Source organism: Bidens hawaiensis, unplaced genomic scaffold, assembly GCF_021521415.1.
Source record: "Bidens hawaiensis isolate Kalapana, Puna unplaced genomic scaffold, B.hawaiensis_p1.1 tig00018568_1, whole genome shotgun sequence".
NCBI lineage: Eukaryota > Viridiplantae > Streptophyta > Magnoliopsida > Asterales > Asteraceae > Bidens > Bidens hawaiensis.
This window is the reverse complement of record NW_027492810.1, coordinates 120,759-143,203: the sequence shown is the minus strand read 5'-3', so window position 1 is coordinate 143,203 and position 22,445 is coordinate 120,759. Positions and strand designations below refer to the sequence as shown.

The following is a 22,445-nucleotide window of genomic DNA, read 5'->3' as shown; positions in this document are numbered from 1 at the left end:
ATTTATTTATTTATTCAGTTAAACAAGATGTTATTTATTTACTATAGAATAGATAAATAAAATATTCTAATCACAGTTTTAACCAAAGAAAATATAATCTTATAACATTTAGAAAAATATAAATAAAACACTTTGATCTTTTTGTAAGAAACAACAAAAATAATAGTACAAGTTGCAGACAATCAGTTGGCTTCATATTTCCACTTTCCATCACAAATTGCTCAATGAATGCAATTAAAAATGAAAATACGGGCCGGCTCGAAGTCAAGCGAATATGGTCAACACATTTCAAAACAAACTTGAACATATATATATATATACACACACACATGCACACCACCATATAGAGAAAGAGAGAGAAGAAAAGAAGAAAAACAGGAATTAACGAAACCGTGTCGCAGAAAAAATGACACTTGGCACCGCGTGCTACAATTGCCAGGTCAGCAACAAGTGTCATTTTTTTGCAACACGGATTCTTTTATATTCCTTTTCGCGTTCAGTTTCAGTTACGTCTCAACGGGCACATCCAAGGTATGTAATAATGTAACTTTTCCATTTTTAATATTTTTAGTAAATGTAAAATAAGATCGATATAACTACAACTTACTTATGGGTCAAAAATGTAGGTTGTTTGTTTGATGCTCAAAGCTTGCATATTGTGAGGTGTCACATGGCCTGTTGTTGTTCTAAAGATAAAGGTGCTGATGTGGCTGCCATCTGGCCGATACTTGTTCCCGCTATATACCCACCTGACCAAGCATTCTGAAGCAAAAAACAGTAAGCAAAGGGTCGACCCAACCCGGACTTGTATAAAATTACTCGTTTTGACCCGTTACCAACAAGTAGGTTTTACCTGGAAATTGAAGCCTCCTGTAATCCCATCAACATTGAGCACCTACAAATAAATTTTTTTATTTTTATTTTCAGATGACATAATTGCCTCATACTTTGATTAATCATACAAGATCGCGTCTTTTTAAAACTGTAAAAAAATTTGGAAGTTATGATTTGTTTGTTGAACTCATTTGAGCTATGCAGTCGATACCGCCGATATATCAGTGATATATCGGTTATCGGTCCCTTGGCGATATATAAATCAGAATATCGGTACCGATAATATCGACGATATTGACAATATTTGGCCAATATTGGACTAATATTTGACCGATATATCACTGATATTCCCAATATCAGTGTTTTAATGTTCAATGTTAGTGTTTTACGTCTTAATCAATTCTTACTTGCTACGATTGTTAGTGTTTTTCAATTTGCAAAAGGTTAATTTGTTAACGGTAGGAGACTATACTAAATTATTAGTGTTAGATTGCTATATATATGAATTTTACATTATATTAAAATTTACCGATATCTCAGATATCGGTCCGTTGACCGATAACCAATATTTTTCAGCATTAACTGCTTAGCATTTGAGTTCAATTCATCTTCACTTTGTGCTTCTTGGTTCCATCAATTATTAAATTATTAAATAATATTATGATAGAAATACGGTATTTAACTGGACTGGACCACAGGGTAATGGTGACATATAATTAAAGTTGTAAATAAATTTACTTAAGTTAGAACTTGGAATAAAGAATGAAACAAAGATGATCGTTAACAATACCTCTCCAGCAAAGAACAGCCGAGATTTAATCCTGCTCTCCATAGTTTTCAGTGAGATCTTCATAAAAAATCACGAGTTTAAGTTACGGTTTGCAAGAAAATTCAAGCAAACTATGAGTGTGAGAAAGAGAACCTCTGACAATGGGACCCCTCCAGCTGTGACAAATTCATCCTTAAATTGGCCCTAAATCAATGCAGGTACTTAAAAATATTAAAAAGACCGGTAATGTGTCAAACCGATAAACTAATAATAGCACAGGTTAAGTAGGTTAACCACCATCACTTTTTGTCCGTAACTAACTAATTGTGTAACCAAAAAAAAGTAATATCTAGAAATTATATTTTTAATTTATTAATTAAAATGAATACTTAATAACATTATAATTGCTATATATTATTATTGCTTGGTAGTGGTGTCGAGGATGTTGATACCGTTCGATTAATAAAAATTTCTAATCATTTAAGAAGAATGAAAACATGCAAAGTCCACCAAAAGTAAAGCAAAACTAAGTCTCTAAGATAAAGCTAGGACGAAGTTATATAGGAATATAGATAAAAATAAACACACTACAACACCATATTCACATGTATATAATCAATCAATCATACCCAGTGGAGTCCACCAACAGCAAAGCTATAAGTAGGGTCTGGGGAGGGTGGGATGTAGGCACACCGTACCTCTATCCAAAGGAATAAAGAGGTGGCTTTCGGAGAGACCCTCAGCTCTAGAATACATATGTATGGGGCAATATAAGGAAATCAAAGTTCAACAGTAAAAAATAAAATATAATAATAATAATAATAGTACAAATAATAATAATACTATAAGTATGGAAAGAAAGTACCATTATCGTTTGTGACCAGAATAAGGTAAATAAACGCCCTAAAGTATTCATTTATCCCTAAAGTATTCACATGTATATAAAACATTATAAGTTAAAAGTTATGAAAGAAATACATAATTATACATTAAAATAGATAATTGAGCTTCTTTTTAAAAATAATTGATTACATAAATAAGCTTGCATTTGGTAAGTTTAGAGTGTAAATAAGGTGTCATAATTTGGCCCTTAAAAATATATGACTGCATAACTATTTTTATATGCTTTGGAAACAGAAGTGCAAAAGAAAAAAAAATACATTACTAAAATATAAAATTGCGCATGCACGAAAAGGAACGAGAAGAAAAAAAGTAGTAGTAGCAGCAGCCAGTGGGGTCAATCAAAGATGCAAAACTTATATGCCTCACGTAATGACTTGTAAGGAGTAACAAACACAAAAACAAACAGTAAGTTTGTGAGAGAGTATATGCTAGTTAATATATAGGAAATTAATATATTACTCGACTATAAAAGCCACTATTAAAATCTTTCTACGTGAAGTAAACTTGAAGATTATAAACACTTGACTATACTTTGGGCAACTTTAAAACCGTTTTGACCCAATTTACATATGGATTTAAGTTGCAACAATGTGATTGCCGAAGAGTAAAATTGTACCTTTCCTTTCACTATAAATGAACTCTGTTTTAATAAAGCCGCAACTGACATCAAAGAGTTATTTGAAATGGAAGCCCACAAGATATCTTCATCTATGCCCTACACAAGAACATTTGCTTGTAAATAATTAATCCTGAATTCCCAATATAAATTAGAATTTTTCAAACTAAAGTGATCTTACAAGTTACAACCTCACGATTTAACAAATATTTCCAAAATCTCTTCACGAGCCCAAGTTCCGGAGGGTATGAACCACCTACTTTTTGCTTCTGTGGCATGTAAACAAAAAAATAAAAGTCAACAAATTGACTGTTTCCTACTAAAGCAAGTATTGTGAGAAGATGCTTTAAATCCATAAGGGTAGTTTAAACTTTTAATTATTTGTGGGCCATAAATGTAACATTAAAAGAATTAGCTAAAAAGGTAACAATTCGATTTGTTTTAACGTTGCACCGTCAATGTTTATAACCACTTAATTGGTTCAATTAAATATTATTTGAACATACTTTAAATTATAATAAAATAGATTATCCAACCTGCCCGGCCCGCTCATTACTTTATATTATATAAATAAGCACTTACTAAGTTAACTATTTATTAGATGAGAATATAATAGACTGTCGGTAGATCAACGCGACAGCTAACCAACTTAAAGTTTCAGCCCATTTTGACCCATTATCCACCCTGCCCGACCCGCCCATTTTCCATCTATACTTAAATTCAAAAAACAGAAAGCAAGTACACAAAAATTAAGTAAACTGTAATAGGTACTTCAAGGTTTGCAAATCCAAATTACCGGAAACTTCTTTTTGTGTTGAGATAACAAAGACTTCAAATCTTCACTATGCACATCGGGACAAAAATCCACAAGAAGCGTTCCTGAATCAATACGCAACCAAATTAACATGCTGAGAAGTTGAAAAGTTTTATCGAATATACAAATTGGTTCTTGCCTTTATAATCTGAACTAAAAAGATCACGAGCACCCCAAGCAGATAATCGAAGAACTACTGGCCCACTAAGCCCCCAATGTGTGACCAACATGGGCCCCACCTAACAAACAAGTCGAGTCAGAAACAATGTATTTAACATTACATACAAGCTTTGTGAAAAACATGCCTGTGTAAGTTCGGGAACGTTCTTCTGCAAAGGTTCAAGCTTTAAACTTGCTTTGACTTTTGGGAATGTAATCTAAAAATTTATCAAACTTTGAACTTTAACTAACTTTCAAATAATAAAAACTATTTCAATATAGATAAAAAGCATACCCCAGATAACTCTGTCAGCGGTTTATCATCAATCTTGAATGTAAATAAGCTCGGTACCGGTTTAATTATAGAATGACCAAGTTGAGTAGCAAGATTATAACCCTAAAACAGCAACAGACGGCTATTATACGTTACTTGCATGTAATAATAGATATGTTAATGAGATTAATAAAGAAACCTGTTGACTGCTGCCACTAGCAATTAACACATAATCAGCTTCAATAAACTCCACATAATCAATCGTACGCTTCTCGATCTTAAGCATAAATTTGCCACCAGCAGAAGTAGAAGCCGTTGTTACAGACTTTCCTGTCTGCAGTGTAACTGATATAAAGGCCACATAGTCCAGCATCATTAGCCAAGATCATTTTTAACTATTATAATAAGATTAAATAATAGATCTAATGTATATAATAGTACCAGAGAGTACCTCCCCTCCGCCTTGCTTCGTTTAAAAGGCAATCGATTATTGTAGACGAATTATCACTCACTGGAAACACCCTTCCGTCTTCCTCGGTCTAAAGACAAAAGGAACCAGTTACAATGATTTGAAAAGTTAGTAACTTTATAGGCGTGTGGTCAATACAGAACCAATTTTAGGTAAAATACTACCTTCAATTGGACCCCATGATCAGAAAACCATGACATGGTATCACTTGGGCCATGAACATTAAAAAATGAACCTCTGAACTCTTTACTGCCTCTTGGATATTGTTCTGCTAAAATCTATAACATGTTACAATTCAACCATGAGAATAATGTATAAACTTCAATAGATAAACATACAATTGGATATTAAGCTCACCTTATTATCAGCACAATGTCCATTTGTGACGTTGCAGCGACCGCCTCCGGATATTTTAACCTAATAAGAAATCAAATTCACATGAGTATATGACTAATGCTAAAGCTGTAGACAAACCGAACGTTCAGCGAACTGTTCGGTAGGAGGTTCATTTATGTTCGCTCACTTAATAAATGAAAGAGCATGAACAAGGAATTCCGTTCGATTAGCTAAATAAACGAACACGAACAGAGGTCATGTTCGTTCAATTGTGTTTCGATAAGGTGTTCGTTTACGCTCGTTTATGTTCGCTAGTGTTTGTTTGTTTACGTCTGTCATTAAATATTTTATATAATTTAACGACTTTTCTAATCTTATCATACAATTATAAGCAAAATTATATACTATAAAAAATACATACAAGTATTATGTGATTAATTTATACGTACATTAACATACGAATATTACGAAAAACACCAAACCAACCTTGGTATCCGGACCGAACCATTGACTCTAACCATTCTCAGTTAGCAAAATCAAGTAAAGCACTGATTACATTCATATATATCCGTCAACCGATAATGAACACGAACAAGAAATTCCGTTCGATTAGCTAAATAAACGAACACGAACAGAGGCCTTGTTCATTCAATTGTGTTCCTGCACGTTCGATAAGGTGTTCGTTTACGTCCAATTATGTTCGCTAATGTTTGTTTGTTTGTCTAATCTTATCACATAGATTTAAGCAAAATTATACACTATAAAAAAACATATACAAATATTACTCCCTCCGTCCCATTAGAAGTGTCATGGTTTGAAAAACACAAAGTTCAAGGTAGATTGAATGATTACCTTTTTTGTTTACCAAATGACAGTAACGCCCTTAGAAATTGGGTTCATCAATATTGTTTATTATTGGTAGTTGTGTGTGTTTAAGGGTAAACTTGGAAATTGGCCAATAAATTTTGAAAGTGGAAATTTGTAATGGGACAAATAAAAAAGAAAATATGGATACTTTTAATTGGACGGAGTGAGTATGCAATTACTTTATAAGTAAATTAACATACGAATACTAACGTTAAAAAAACACCGAACCATTGACACTAATGGGGTGTTTGGGATTCCTTATTGACACCTCCTTATACCTTATATAAGGAGTTTTTCATAAGTTACAAAATCCTAACTTATGAAAACTCCTTTTTCCTTCTTTAAAAGGTTTAATAAGTTATATTATCCAAACACTATTTTAATCTATAAAAGTGAATAAGTTATAAGGAGATAAAAATAAGGAAACCCAAACACCCCTTAACTATACTCGGTTAGCCAAATCAAATAAAACATTGTTTACATTCATTTACGTCCGTGAACCGTTACCAAACACAAACAAAATATTTCGTTTTGTATTCGTGAACAGTTCATTTGTCCGATAAAAGCTTAACCGACGAACCTTAGCTAACGGCTTTCCTTTTTCAACTACGACAACTTTTAAATTAGGCGCCAATGTTTTAGCCCTAATTGCACCGTATATTCCAGCAGCACCACCACCAACCACCACCACCATCTTCTCGTCAATAACCTAATTCATCAAAATAATAAGTTAAATAAATATAACACATAAACTAATGATAAACTAGGGCTGACGTGTACAAAAATTGGGGAAAATGAAAATAAGTTACCTCCGGTGAACCGGAAAACGCAACGGTTCGGAATCGCCGGTGACGTGTAGATGATGCCACGTGGATGTTGATGATTCTAGTGAAGCTTGAAGCATTTGGAGGTTGAAGAAGATTGTGGATAATGAACCGAGAAACTGAGCTGTTGTTCATGGTGAGTGTGTGTGCAGAGTGAGTTTGAAGCAGTTGTTAATTAATAGGTTTTCGGTTACTCGTTTCGGTTAAATCTGTTATTTTTTCGGTTTTCAGTTCGGTTAATAATGAGAATTAAGTTTGGGATAATTAGAATTACGTGAAATTGATGTCTAAATAGGGATAAGTAAATTTTGTATCGTTGATACCAAGTTTTGAGTTTTAAGTACCGGTACGGTATCGGTGTTTCCAGAATACTGCATGATATACATGTATTGTACATGTACCGAACCGAATATTTCAGCACTGGCACCGGTTCCAAATATTTTCAAATTTCGAAATCGGGATTTTCGGGATTGGTATCGGTACAGTCTCGAGCTCATCGTTGTGTTTAAACACAGATTTTTAAAAGTATAATAAATACATGAGATGAGATGAAGATGTAATTCGTGAAATGGAGGTCTAAAAGCTATAAATATATATATGAAAATATGGATAGGTTTGGTTATTTTCAGTTAAAAAACGTGAAAAATATAACCGATGATTAATTTTGGCTCGGTTTCATTGGATTTTATGTTTAGTTTTTTACTTAGAATTACGTGAAATGGATGTCTAAATAGGGATAAGTAAATTTTGTACGAATCGGTATTTCCAGAATTCTGCATTAAATAAAGGTATTGTATATATACCGAACCAAATATTTCGACATTGGTACCGATTCCAAGTATTTTCAAATTTCGGGATCGGTATCGGTACAGTTCTGAGCTCATCGTTGTGTTTAAACACATAAATGAAGGTATAATAAATACATGAGTTGAAGTTGAAAATACGTGAAATGAAGATCTAAAAGCTATAAATATATATGAAAATATGAATAGTTTGATTTGGTTAATTTCAATTAACAAAGGGTGCTAAATATAACCGCTTATGGGTTGGTCTATTATAGAAGAAACTGTGTAATGTGTAATCAACTTCCTATAATCCTATTGTGCAATGCCAAATCATGGCCTTAACTGTTATGTTACTAGAGATAAAGGCTTAATGAATAATGAATAACTTTTCATAACAAAGTATACAAGACTTTAATAAAAATACAAGATACATAACGCATCACATTAATATCTTACCACCCCAAAAATAGTTTTATATATGCATGAATCAAAAAATCAAAACCACAAAATCGCCTACTCATTTTTTATACACAAAACGAACTACATTGTCTCACGGTAGCCCTACCGCGGATTATCTTCATGATCATAACCAAAATCTTCGCGAACCCTTCTTGCAATAGCGTGTAAAGCCATTTCTATGAAATATTGTGTATAACGATAGTCTTTTCATTTTAGCACGGCCTAAAATTCTTGTGCAGCTGATCAATACACAAATACACATGTATATTAGCAAACAATTGAAACAAAAACACAAATTCATTTGATTCATATGTTCTTTCAACCTTTAAAGTAACATGATTTGTTATATACTTGAAAGCTAACACAAACTCATTCTTAAAGTTCTAACCTTTGGAAGTCGAAGGAACGACAACAACGTGTATGATCTTGTTGTTAGGGGGCAACGCTAATCGCATGGGAGAAAGCTTGTCATTCAAGGGATTCCTCGAGCAAACGATTATACCATCTAGCCCCGTTAGTTCTTCCAAATCTTGAATCAAATCATCCAATCCACGCCCCTTGAACGAAAATGACGCCTCTTCATAAGCGTCATCATCAACATTCCCATCATTGTCCGCCACTTTGTAGTAAACCATCCTTCCTTCGCTCTTTACAGACACCCGCTCCTACATATCATCCACCTGCATTTCACAAACAGTTAAAGTATAGAATGCACTAAACTCTGTTAAAGTATGTAGCATTGTAGCAGTGAATGTTAATTAGGGGTGTTTGTGGTGCGGTTTTAACTAAAATCGAACCGAAAACCAAACTTTCGGTTTTATGATTTTTTTAAAATCGTTCGGTTTCGGTTTTTTCGGTTTTTGGGTTCGTTCGGTTTAGATGCGGTTTTTTCGGTTTTGCTAATAAAGCCAAAACGTTTTGGCCAAAAAAAACACTTGACCCAAGATATAGAAATTGGACATGCCATTTTTTTCTTTAAACTAATAACTAATAGAATATTGAATGTTTGGACCTCAAATATTGAAAGCTAATAAAAGATACATTTAAAATCAAAATTCAAAAGTAAAAGTAAGTTATTAACGGTATGAAGAAACTAAATATATTTGTTTTTAACCATATGTTAAAACTAAACAAATAATCATTGACATATTTTGTTTAGTGGTTACGGTTAAAATATTTTAGTTATTTCGGTTTGGTTCGGTTTTTTCGGTTCTTTACAAAATACAAAACCGAACCAAAACCAATATTTCGGTTTTTTCAAAGTTCAAAACCGTTTCTAATTTGGTTTTGTTTTTTCGGTTCGGTTTTTTTGGTTTCGGTGCGGTCTTTGCGGTTTTGTGCACACCCTTAATGATAGTTTAGATAAATATATATATAGGAGTGTAAACGAGCCAAGCCGCTCACAAGCCACTCGAGATCGCTCGTCCGAACTGAATTTTAATGAGCTCGAGCCTAAAAATATGTCTGTCTAGTAAACGAACCCGAGCCAAGCTGTAACATCCTACTTTTGATCATAATAATAATATAAATTTCGTCTATTTTACTGTGGGTCGTTATCTGTTTAGATAAATAGAAATGAGTTGGGCTAGTGTTTGGTTAAATGGATATGGGTTATCAACTTTGGGTATAAAAGAAAGAAGTGGAGTCCATGGGCTTGAGCCCATGATCCCTAAATATATAAACCTTTAATCATCCATTAATCATTCATTTCACATAATCCATACACCATCCAAAACACACACTTAAGCTTTCTCTCTAGTTCTTCCTTTTCTCTAGCCGAAACCAAGAAGGAAAACGAGCACCGACCCAAGGTAATACCAGTATGATGTTTTATTAACTTAAACTCGTTATATTTAGTTACGAAACAACGAGCCAACACCGTTACATCGTTAAAGTCACGAGATTTGGGTGGAATCGGGTATAAACCGAACCTAAGATGAGCTTAGGGGTCACCCTAGCTCAGATCTGGATCGAACGGGACGAAAAACGGTGAAAACGAGTTAAAACACGTTTTTCCGGCGAAAACGCGCTTTTCCGGCAATGGCGGCACAGGAAAGGCGGCGCCGGAAAGTGGTACGAGGTTAAGAGGAGTGTCAGGGAATGTTCTGACATTCCCTGACCTAACCCTAGTTCGCTATGGGAATTTAGCAAATCGGAGGGTTATTCTTTAGCTAATTCGCATAAGGAAGTCTAACGAACTAGCTTTGATTCGTGTACTAATTCGTTAAGGAAAGACTGACGAACTAGCTTCAGTTTATGAAGTCCAATTCGTCTGATGACCAGTTCGCTATAAGGTTTAATTCGTTATGAGGACTGGTTCGTCATAAGGGTTCAATTCACCAAGGAGTTCAACTCGTTAGACAGACCAGACGAATATGGACCAATTCGCTAAAAAGGCCAATTCGTTATGAAATAACGAATTAGCCAATTCGTTATGGAAGACAGAAGTAACAAACGAACCCCAATTCGTTAAAGAGCATATTAACGAACTAGACTTTGAAAGAATGGCAGCTCGACCCCAGCCAGGGGCTCTGCCCCTTGGACCCTGCTAGGGGATGCCGCCTCTATACCCCGCTGCCAGGGGCGCTGCCCCCGGACCCCCGTTCGTTGAGGGTAATAATTAGATTATAAACGCGAGATGAGTAGTGATAGTAAATTGATGCATGTAATTATTATACAGTTAGCCGTGCCCAACTGAAGAAAGGAATAACAATTAACGGTGAACGTAACCGACTTCAGGTGAGTTTCTAGCCCCATTCCTTGTTATGTTTTCGGGGTGTGCATACTCGATGTGATTAGTTAATACACTTATCCTAAGTGATAAGTGTATGCCATATATGTATTATGTGAAATGTATGAATGTTTCTTGCCAGTACATGAACGATCTTCGGAATTGCATGTACTGCCAGGAAATTATTGATGTTATATGTTTGTTGTAAGATGAAGAATGAATGATGTATGTATGTGCGAAACTTACGATTATGTATATAGAAAGTATGTTAAGGAGGTATGGAAGAAAGGGTACCAGACCCTAATAATATCCGAGGATGGAGGGTACCGGACCCTAATAATTTCCGAGGATGGAGGGTACCGGACCCTAATAATATCCGAGGATGAAGGGTGACCGGACCCTAATAATATCCGAGGATGGAGGGTACCGGACCCTAATAATATCCGAGGTATGTAGGGCGAATGCTCTTTATAACGTAAGGCTAGTTATGAATGTATACGAAAGAACGATGGACATGTTAAGTATGTAATGCGTACCTACGGGCACGTATATGTGTACGTAAAGTAAGTTATGTGATTAACTAGAACTCACTCAGCGTAGCTGACTTTTAGTATGCACGCAGGCAAATAGGTTAAGGCAGCTCGCATGATTGAAGACGCATGGCATGGAATCGAAGATACTGGCATCTCGCAGAAATGTTATGATGAATTAAAGACTATGTTTTATTTTTAAATGGCTATGAATGTTTGGTAAACGAGATTTGGAAGTTATGTAATATATTATGGTTGAAGTTATTATATTCCGCGTATAGTTTTAATTAACTCTGATTTGTAGAACTGTGTTTATAAATCCAACACCAAAGTAAGGCTACCGGTAACGGGGCCTTACAAGTTGGTATCAGAGCAAAGTTCGAGAGATTTAAGCATCCTACATGCTTAGACTCGAACAGAGAATGGGATTTAAGAAAGAAAAGAAAGAAGATGCCAGTTCGAGATAGCCATGTGTCACTTAAGCAAGCTCAGTAACGGTAAAGTGTATGATTAAATATGTATGTAAATATTAGCTTAATTGCTAAAGAAAGAATATGTGAATGTTAGGGATAGGGTTAATTGATTGTTCGATTGGTTAACTGTCTAGAGTAGAACCATCACAAATAGACTCATAAGAGGAAGTGTATAGGACACGGAAAGTAACGTGATCAGCTAATCACAACTGGCCACTGTTATTACCAGTTAGCCTTACTATCCTTGTACTAAATAGTTCCTTGAGTGATGACGTTTTTGTTTTCCTTTCCAGAATACGATGGCTGGATCTAGGGCAGTTGTTGGAGCAGGAGGCCGCACTGGACGTCGTTGCAGGCCTCGTCGCGTCCAACGACCTTCAGTAGAAACAGCTTCCAACATCGAAGAAGAGGGAAGTGCAGCTGGAGGAAACCTTAAATTAGCGAGTGTCGCCCCGATCAAGCTGTCGGTTATGCCACCCAATCGTTTGAAGAAGAGGCGATGTATTGGTGGGAAAGTGTGGAGCAGAGGAAGACTCGGGACGAGATTAAGGCCATGAAGTGGGAGGATCTGAAGGAGTTAGTTATGAAGAAGTTCTGTGCTGACGCCGAAGTTGAGAGGGCGGAGATGAAGTTTCTGAACTTGAAAGCTGGGATGATGACACATCGTGAGTATACTACCGAGTTCAACCGAATGTCTAGGTTGGTACCCGATATGGTCAACACCGAGGCTAAGAGAATCAAGTGTTATGTGAGGGGACTGCCACAAAAGGTTCGCATGATGGTCAGGGCAAATAAACCTGCTACTTTTGACTCTGCTGTCGAACCCGCAGAGATGGTTTATGAGGATCTGGCTGCGGACGATGTTGTGGTGGGGGAAGAGAAGAAAGATAAGAAGTGGGTCAATGTCAAGCGACAGGGTACTCAGTTGTGGAACTCTAAGGACAAGAAGCAGAAGGTGTGGGAGAGAAAGACGTGCAAGACGTGTGGGAAGGTGCACGGTGGAGAGTGCAAATGGGGCACTGGTTCGGATGTGTGTCACAAATGTGGAAAGGCTCATGGCGGAGAGTGTAGACTTGGGACAAATGCATGTTATAAGTGTGGGAAGGTGGGGCACTATGCTAATGAATGCGATGCAAAACCCGCATGCTTCAAGTGTGGTAAGACGGGTCATATGGCAAGGGAGTGTACTGATGGTGGAGCTGGAGGTAGTGGAAAGAAGGATACCGATCAAGCTAGGCCAAGGACTAGAGCCTAAATGCTGACCCAGGAGCAGGCTAAACAGATTCCAGATGTTGTGACTGGTACGTTTTTAGTAAACGGTATTTCTGCTTCAGTATTATTTGATTCGGGTGCGAATAAAAGTTTCGTAGCTACACCGTTTAGTAAATTAGCTAAAATGAAATGTTGCCGAGTGCCTGAAACCTTTATTGTAGAAACCGCTAGTGACGCTTCTGTTATAATAATGAAAATGGTTAAGGACTGTAAGATAGAGTTAGAGGGACATGAGTTCCCTGTTACCTTGTATGTTATGACCTTAGGAGAGTTCGATGTAGTTTTGGGAATGGATTGGTTGTCTGAGTACGAAGCTCAGATAGGGTGTAAGAGTAGGATAATAAGGTTAAAATCCTTGGATGGTAGTGCGGTGACGGTTTATGGTGATAAGGAAAGTTCGGGGCTTAATGTCATTTCGATGATAAAAGCCGAGGGTTTGTTAAGGCGAGGGTGTGGTGCCTATCTGGCGTATATTGTCAACGCTACGGCCGAGACGAAAGAGATGAAAGATGTTCCTATCGTGTGCGACTACCCAGAAGAATTCCCTGAGGATCTTTCGGGGTTGCCACCGGAGCGTGAGATAGAATTTCAGATAGATTTAGTACCAGGAGCCCAACCAGTCGCGAAAGCACCTTACCGTCTAGCACCGTCCTAGATGAAAGAATTGATGTCCCAACTGTAAGAACTTCTCGACAAGATTTTTATTAGACCAAGTGTTTCCCCGTGGGGCGCACCAGTGTTGTTCGTGAAGAAAGAAGGATGGAAGTATGAGAATGTGCATAGACTATCGCGAGTTGAACAAGCTTACGGTAAAGAATAGATATCCTTTGCCAAGGATTGATTATCTGTTTGACCAACTGCAAGGTTCAAGTTGGTTCTCACGAGTAGATCTCAGATCAGGCTATCATCAGCTGAAGGTGAAAGAGGCAGACATCCCTAAGACAGCGTTTCAGACGCGGTATGGACACTACAAGTTCCTCGTGATGTCATTCGGTCTAACGAATGCTCCCACAACATTTATGGACATGATGAATAGGGTGTGTCGGCCAATGTTGGATAAGTCAGTAATCATCTTTATCGACGATATATTGATCTATTCCAAGAGCGAGTCCGATCATGCTGAGCATCTGAGAGAAGTATCGGAGACTCTGAAGAAAGAGAAGTTGTACGCTAAGTTTTCGAAATGCGCGTTCTGGTTGCGAGAAGTGCAATTTCTAGGTCACGTGATCAATCCTGAAGGGATTACCGTGGACCCAGCCAAGATTAAGGCGATAACAAATTGGAAGACTCCACAGAATCCGACTGATATACGAAGCTTCCTAGGGTTAGCTGGCTACTATAGGAGATTCATCGAAGGTTTCTCCAATATAGCCGCACAGTTGACCGGTATGACCCGAAAGTCGATAGTATTCAATTGGGGTAAGTTTCAAGAAGAAGCTTTTCAAGATTTAAAGAAGAGACTCACACAAGCTCCAATCCTTGCTTTACCCGATGGTGACGAGGATTTGGTTGTTTGTACTGATGCTTCGCATCGTGGGTTAGGTTGTGTGTTGATGCAACGAGGAAAGGTGATAGCTTACGCGTCTAGACAGTTGAAAGTCCATGAGAGTACTTATCCGACGCATGATTTAGAGCTAGCAGCAGTAGTGCATGCCTTAAAGATATGGAGACATTATCTGTATGGTACTAAGTGTACCATTTACACAGATCATAAGAGTTTAAAGTACTTCTTCGAGCAGAAGGAATTGAACATGAGGCAGAGAATATGGTTGGAGTTAATTAAGGATTACCACTGCGACATTAAGTACTATCCTGGTAAAGCTAATGTGGTCGCCGACGCGCTAAGTCGTAAGAACGAGGAAGTCATTGCAACAGTGAAGTCATACAAGTTGATTATGAATTCAAGTATGTTTGATGAAATCATCAAAGCACAGTCAGAAGTGTTGGTAGATGAAGGGCTAGTGAAGAAAGAAAGGATTTTCGGTCAGAAGACGAGTTGATTAAAAACACTCATGGTGTTAAGACTAGGTTTGACCGTATGTGGATACCACGCCACGGGGATCTCATATGTCGAATCTTAGATGAAGCTCATAAGTCAAGATATTCGATTCATCCAGGAACTACGAAGATGTACCAAGATTTGAAAAGGGATTACTGGTGGCCAGGCATGAAGAATGATGTAGTAGATTATGTCAGTAAGTGTCTAACTTGCTTGCAAGTCAAGGCAGAGCACCAGAAACCTTATGGAAAGATGCAGCCTCTAGAGATACCAGAATGGAAATGGTAACACATCACCATGGATTTCATAACTAAGCTACCTCGTACAGCTAAGCATCATGATACCATCTGGGTGATAGTGGACCGTTTGACCAAAAGTGCTCACTTTCTGCCCATACGAGAGGCCATCTCGTCAGAAACGTTAGCAAATTTGTTCATAAAAGAGGTTGTGGCCAAGCATGGAGTGCCGTTATCGATCGTGTCTGATAGAGATACTCGATTCACTTCGAGATTTTGGAAGAAGTTCCATGAATCTATGGGAACGAGATTGAACATCAGTACGGCGTATCATCCTCAAACCGATGGACAGTCTGAAAGGACTATCCAAACCCTTGAGGATATGCTACGTGCCTGTGTTTTCGACTTTGGGGGAATTTGGGATAATGATCTGCATATAGCAGAGTTCTCCTATAACAACAGCTACCATTCAAGTATTGGTATGCCACCGTTTGAGATGCTTTACGGTAGGCGATGTAGAACCCCGGTATATTGGGGAGAGATTGGACAGAAAGAGATGGGAAGTTTAGAAGTGGTTCAAGAAACATCTTCAAAGTTCGACCAGATTAAAGCAAGAATGAAAGCTGCTCAAGACAGACAAAAGTCTTATGTTGATAAGCGGCGACGACCGATTGAGTTTAACGTTGGTGACAATGTGATGCTCAAGGTCTCGCCTTGGAAAGGAATCATTCGTTTCAGGAAGAGGGGAAAGTTGAGTCCAAGGTACATTAGACCGTTTAAGATTATAGATCATGTTGGCGAAGTGGCTTATAAGCTATACTTGCCAGAAAAATTAGAAGGAATTCATTCAACCTTCCATGTTTCTCACCTAAGGAAATGCCTAGCTGATGACACGTCTCATGTGCCATTAATGGACATTGAGGTTGATGAACAGTTAAACTATATTGAACAACCGATCGAGATAGTTGACCGCAAGGAGAAGCAGCTTCGTCACAAGGTTATACCTTTAGTGAAAGTGATATGGAAGCATCACAAGGGTTCAGATGCTACTTGAGAAGCTGAGGATGAGATGCGCAAGTTTTACCAGAATTTGTTTATGTAATAGTTAGGTTTCGGGGACGAAACCTCTTTAAGGGGGGGAAGACTTGTAACATCAAACTTTTGATCATAATAATAATATAAATTTCGTCTATTTTACTGTGGGTCGTTATCGGTTTAGATAAATAGAAATGAGTTGGGCTAGTGTTGGGTTAAATGGATATGGGTTATGGACATTGGGTATAAAAGAAAGAAGTAGAGTCCATGGGCTTGAGCCCATGATCCCTAAATATATAAACCTTTAATCATCCATTAATCATTCATTTCACATATTCCATACACCATCCAAAACACACACTTAATCTTTCTCTCTAGTTCTTCCTTTTCTCTAGTCGAAACCAAGAAGGAAACCGAGCACCGACCCAAGGTAATACCAGTATGATGTTTTATTAACTTAAACTCGTTATATTTAGTTACGAAAAAACGAGCCGACACCGTTACATCATTAAAGTCACGAGATTCAGGTGGAATCGGGTATAAACCGAACCTAAGATGAGCTTAGGGGTCACCCTAGCTAAGATCTGGATCGAACGGGACGAAAAACGGTGAAAAACGAGTTAAAACACGTTTTTCCGGCAATGGCGGCGCCGGAAAGTGGTACGAGGTTAAGAGGAGTGTCAGGGAATGTTCTGACATTCCCTTACCTAACCCTAGTTCGCTATGGGACTTAGCGAATCGGAGGGTGATTCTTTAGCTAATTCGCATAAGGAAGTCTAACGAACTAGCTTCGATTCGTGTACTAATTCATTAAGAAAGACTGACGAACTAGCTTCAGTTTGTGAAGTCCAATTCCTCTGATGACCAGTTCGCTCTAAGGTTTCATTCTTTTTGAGGACTGGTTCGTCATAAGGGTTCAATTCGCTAAGGAGTTCAACTCGTTAGACAGACTAGACGAATATGGACCAATTCGCTAAAAAGGCCAATTCGTTATGAAATAACGAATTAGCCAATTCGTTATGGAAGACAGAAGTAACGAACGAACCCCAATTCGTTAAAGAGCATATTAACGAACTAGACTTTGAAAGAATGGCAGCTCGACCCCAGCCAGGGGCTCTGCCCCTTGGACCCTGCTAGGGGCTGCCGCCCCTAGACCCCGCTGCCAGGGGCGCTGCCCCCGGAACCCCGTTCGTTGAGGGTAATAATTAGATTAGAAACGCGAGATGAGTAGTGATAGTAAATTGCTGCATGTAATTATTATACAGTTAGCCGTGCCCAACTGAAGAAAGGAATAACAATTAACGGTGAACGTAACCGACTTCAGGTGAGTTTCTAGCCCCATTCCTTGTTATGTTTTCGGGGTTGTGTGCGTACTCGATGTGATTAGTTAATACACTTATCCTAAGTGATAAGTGTATGCCATATATGTATTATGTGAAATGTATGAATGGTTTCTTGCCAGTACATGAACGATCTTCGGAATTGCATGTACTGCCAGGAAATGGTTGATGTTATATGTTTGTTGTAAGATGAAGAATGAATGATGTATGTATGTGCGAAACTTACGATTATGTATATAGAAAGTATGTTAAGGAGGTATGGAAGAAAGGGTACCGGACCCTAATAATATCCGAGGATGGAGGGTACCGGACCCTAATAATATCCGAGGATGAAGGGTGACCGGACCCTAATAATATCCGAGGATGGAGGGTACCGGACCCTAATAATATCCGAGGTATGTAGGACGAATGCTCTTTATTATGTAAGGAGGTATGTAGGGCGAATGCTCTTTATAACGTAAGGCTAGTTGTGAATGTATACGAAAGAACGATGGACAGGTTAAGTATGTAATGCGTACCTACGGGCACGTATATGTGTACGTAAAGTAAGTTATGTGATTAACTAGAACTCACACAGCGTAGCTGACTTTTAGTATGCACGCAGGCAAATAGGTTGAGGCAGCTCGCATGATTGAAGCCACACGGCATGGAATCGAAGATACTGACATCTCGCAGAAATGTTATGATGAATTAAAGACTATGTTTTATTTTTAAATGGCTATGAATGTTTGGTAAACGAGATTTGGAAGTTATGTAATATATTATGGTTGAAGTTATTATATTCCGCGTAAAGTTTTAATTAACTCTGATTTGTAGAACTGTTTTTATGAGTAAATCCAACACCAAAGTAAGGCTACCGGTAACGGGGCCTTACACAAGCCTCGATTATGTAGCTCACGCTGGGTTTCGAGCCTAAATGAGCTTGTTATTTATATAGCTTTTATTTAAAGTATGTAATTAATATATATTATATATAAATTATGATAAAAATATCGACATAATATCCATATAAGAGCCAAGCTCGAGCTTGAAAAACTACTCATGAATCGAACTCAGAAAAAACTTGTTTTGTTATCAAGTCCAGGCTCGATCCTTACACAGGAAGCTTGTATTTTTTTTTATTTTTAAGTTTTACCTTTTTTTAGGTTTCTATATATTAATTTCACATTGCATAGTATAACTCGAGTTGAGCTTGATTATTTCTCACAAAATATAAAAAATAACTAAAGCTATATTAATTAATTAGTAAATAATTAAGAAACAAGATGAGCCTAAGCCCGAGCTCTCGTAAGTCAAAACAACCGAGCTAACCTGCTTAGTAGGACGATGGTGACCGTGGTTCCTCTATTCTAGCTTCAACAGTTTCAACATCCCATAACATCCAATCATGATTCCGTGAAGGAATATCATGAGTAACCGAACGTCGCAATCCGCCATTCGCCGTTAAATAATTCCCATACCGGGTTTTTAACCGAATTTGGAACCCGTCTCGTACGGGTTCCCATTCGACCGACGAGTCCAGTTTCTCGGGCAAACTTTGAACCACTTTTCGACCCGAAACACCCATCGTTCGTTGTTCTTCGGAAGCGGTGAGATACTTGTTGTAAATCGACTTTAGTCGAACTACATTGTTGAATTTCGGAATGAATTCAACCGTCCAAATAGCTTCTTTTGTTTCTTTGTTACGGTTTTGTGACACGTTTTCACCGTCGCCATCGGCTAATAAATACTTATCGTGGTGGCTTCGTAAGCGGATGGAGTTGGCATTCCGGAAGAAGTCAATTCCATTGCTCTGAAAATGTCCATTTGACTAGTCAAAATCAGTAAAACGTCCACTTTTTAATCATTAAGTCAATGCTAATTTAACTTTTAAGTTAGCCAACTCATAATATCACCGATTTGATAATTTTTTTTAATTTGCGAATTCGACAAGATTCATGTAGTCTCAGTTTTTTTTAACCAGGTTTTAGTTTATTACAGTAATTTATTTATTTTCTAAGTCAAGTGACAGAATCTGATTAATTGAAAATATTTTAACTAGTCAAATCACCATTATATTCATTATCCATTTATCCCATAAATCAATAAAATTATTATTCTATATAGATGTGTACAATAAACTGAAAAAATCTATCCGGAGTAAAAAAAAAAACTAAAAAATCCAAGAAACAAAAACCGACGATTTGATTTTATATTTTTATAAAGGCCGAACTTATGGTTCAGTTTTGCATGTAATAAATACAAAAAAAAAGGAACAGAATTACATTTCTCGATTTTTATTTTTAAAATTAATATTTTAAGTAATTTACAAGAATTTAATAACTATGTAACTTAAATTATTTGGCCAGATGTATAATATTCACATAGTTAATAATCAACAAAAATATTTTTACTAAAAATTCATTATTTTCGCTCTAACTTTTTTTTTCGGCTTAAAATTTTCAAGCTAAAATAACAACAGAACCGAAACCATAACGAAAACCGAATAAATCGAAACCGAACAATTTCAAAAATCCAAGTCAGGTTTTAGTTCAAAACAGCATCAAACCACACCACGCACACCCCTAGTTGTATATTAAACACTACGACGTCGTATTTACCGGTTTTGTTCCTCGTTCTTCAAACGGAGTTGCCAGAGACCCGGTGCCCGGCGATGCTGACGTCATCTCCGGCGAGCCCGAGTAATCATCCACCACCGATGAAAAACTAGAATACGAACCCATTACAGACTCAGTATCATCATTCAATAATAATATATCAACCACCTCAACATCCCATAAAACCCAGTCTTGTGTCGCGGTCCGGTGCGGCACGTCGTGGGTTATCGAGTTTCGCCACGGTGGGGTCCCGCCATTTGCCCGTAAATATTTGCCTTCATGGGTTCGAAGCTTGACATGGGACGCGTTTTCTTTTATTGGTTCCCATTCTGTTGTGGGGTCGGGTTTGGGTTGACCTGTTTGACCAGAAGAATAATATTGTTGTTGTACTTTTTTGCCTGTCATACCGAGAAGGAACGCCTCGTTTGTAGCGTTGAGGTACAATCCGTGACAACTTTTTAAACGGATCACCTTTGGAATGTCGGGTACGTACTCGACTGTCCAACGTGCGTTTGAAGACGAACCGTTACGACTCTGTCGTACGGTTTCTTTATCTTCATCGGCCACTAAGTACTTGTTATGACGACTTTTTAGTCGTACCGCTTTCGCCCCGTGAAAAAAATCCATACCACTCTGAAATAAGTAAAAAAATATTTTATGTTAGCTGAGTTTATTATAGGGTGTGCAAGAAACTAAAAAAACTGATTCGAAACCGAATAAACCGAAAAATTCAAACCGATACAAAAACCGACGGGTTGGTTTTATGTTTTTTAAAAACCGCACTAACGTTTCGGTTTTGGTTTTGCATGTAAAAGAACCGAAAACCCCGAACCGAACCGAATTCCTATATTTTTTTAACTTTTCATATTTTATATTAAGTAATTTATAAAAATTTAATAAATATGTAACTCAAATATTTTTGATCAAATTTATAATATTCTATTATTTTACAATTAACAAAATTATTTATAGCTAAATTTATTATTTTTTGCCAAACTTTTTTTTTCAGCCTAAAATATTTAAGCCAGATGGCAAAAACCGTAAAAACCGAAACGAAAACCGAAGCCGAAAAAACCAAAACCAAATGGTTTCAGAAAATCCAAAAACCGAAGTTTTAGTTTTCGGTATGGTTTTAACCAAAAACCGCACCGACACACCCCTAGTTTATTATCTATTATAGTTGTTATTTATTATTATTTGTTTTATTATAGTAACATAACATATTATTTACCTGTCTACCACTTACACGTGGCGAGCCACGGTAAGAAACCGGGCTCGCCCGACCATCCGCCTTAACCCTTTCAATATCCGGATTCGACGAAAAACTCGACATAGGCGATAAATTACTCGCAAACGACTCTTGTGACTCCAAACCCGCAATATCCACCACTTCCACACCCCACAACACCCAATCCTGAGTCGCGGTCCGTTGAGGCAAGTCATGTGTGACCGAGTTTCGCCACGGTGGCGTGCCACCATTCCCTCGCAAAAATTTCCTCGATTTCGACCTCAACTTAACAAACCCGCCTTCCTTTATCGGTTCCCATTCGACCGATGTATCCCTTTTATTCGCTTGAATATCTTGAACCACTTTTTTTCCCGTCATCCCGGTCAAAAATGGCTCGTTAGAGGGAGTTAAATATTTACCCGACACGCAACTTTTCAATCTAATAACATGGTTTTTACCTTCCACCGTCTCCACGGTCCACCGAGCCCTAACCGATGCACCATTTCGGCTTTGTCGAACGGTTTGTTCTTCGTCATCGGCTACCAAAAACTTATTAATATGGCTCTTGAGTCTCACAACTTTGGCATTGTTAAAAAACTCCATGGCTAATAATATGAATATGAATATGAATATGAATATAGCTTATGAATGTACAAAAAGGTGTTACAATTGTTTGATCTATATAGATTCTTTTGATGACTTGTCATCAAAGACTTTTAGTGGGTTGACTCTTTATGTGGGAAAACTTGAATATTTGCAAGTTGTAACGTTTGTGATGGTACATTGGTACATAATAATAATAATAATAATAATAATAATAATAATATTCGATCTACTCGGTTTTGTTTTGACGGTTTCAACATATTATTTTAAGAACTTGTCAATTGATTGTTTA

General features: G+C 37.3%; 2 protein-coding genes across 2 annotated transcripts; both read right to left on the bottom strand.

The window, feature by feature from the left end:
- LOC143556389 (uncharacterized) lies at nucleotides 1-7,130 on the bottom strand. Its single transcript, XM_077045721.1, has 16 exons — nucleotides 6,851-7,130; nucleotides 6,622-6,750; nucleotides 5,196-5,255; nucleotides 5,003-5,116; nucleotides 4,821-4,908; nucleotides 4,569-4,714; nucleotides 4,391-4,492; nucleotides 4,242-4,313; nucleotides 4,076-4,175; nucleotides 3,919-4,001; nucleotides 3,314-3,391; nucleotides 3,123-3,221; nucleotides 1,757-1,807; nucleotides 1,625-1,681; nucleotides 854-895; nucleotides 1-762 (listed from the first exon to the last, which is right to left on the bottom strand). Exons 1-16 carry the CDS (start codon nucleotides 6,998-7,000, stop codon nucleotides 667-669), a joined length of 1,467 nt encoding a protein of 488 aa, XP_076901836.1. The 5' UTR covers nucleotides 7,001-7,130; the 3' UTR covers nucleotides 1-666.
- An 11,910-nt stretch (nucleotides 7,131-19,040) lies between these two features.
- On the bottom strand, nucleotides 19,041-22,445 carry LOC143556382 (uncharacterized). Its single transcript, XM_077045716.1, has 3 exons — nucleotides 21,554-22,445; nucleotides 20,326-20,955; nucleotides 19,041-19,517 (listed from the first exon to the last, which is right to left on the bottom strand). Exons 1-3 carry the CDS (start codon nucleotides 22,151-22,153, stop codon nucleotides 19,041-19,043), a joined length of 1,707 nt encoding a protein of 568 aa, XP_076901831.1. The 5' UTR covers nucleotides 22,154-22,445.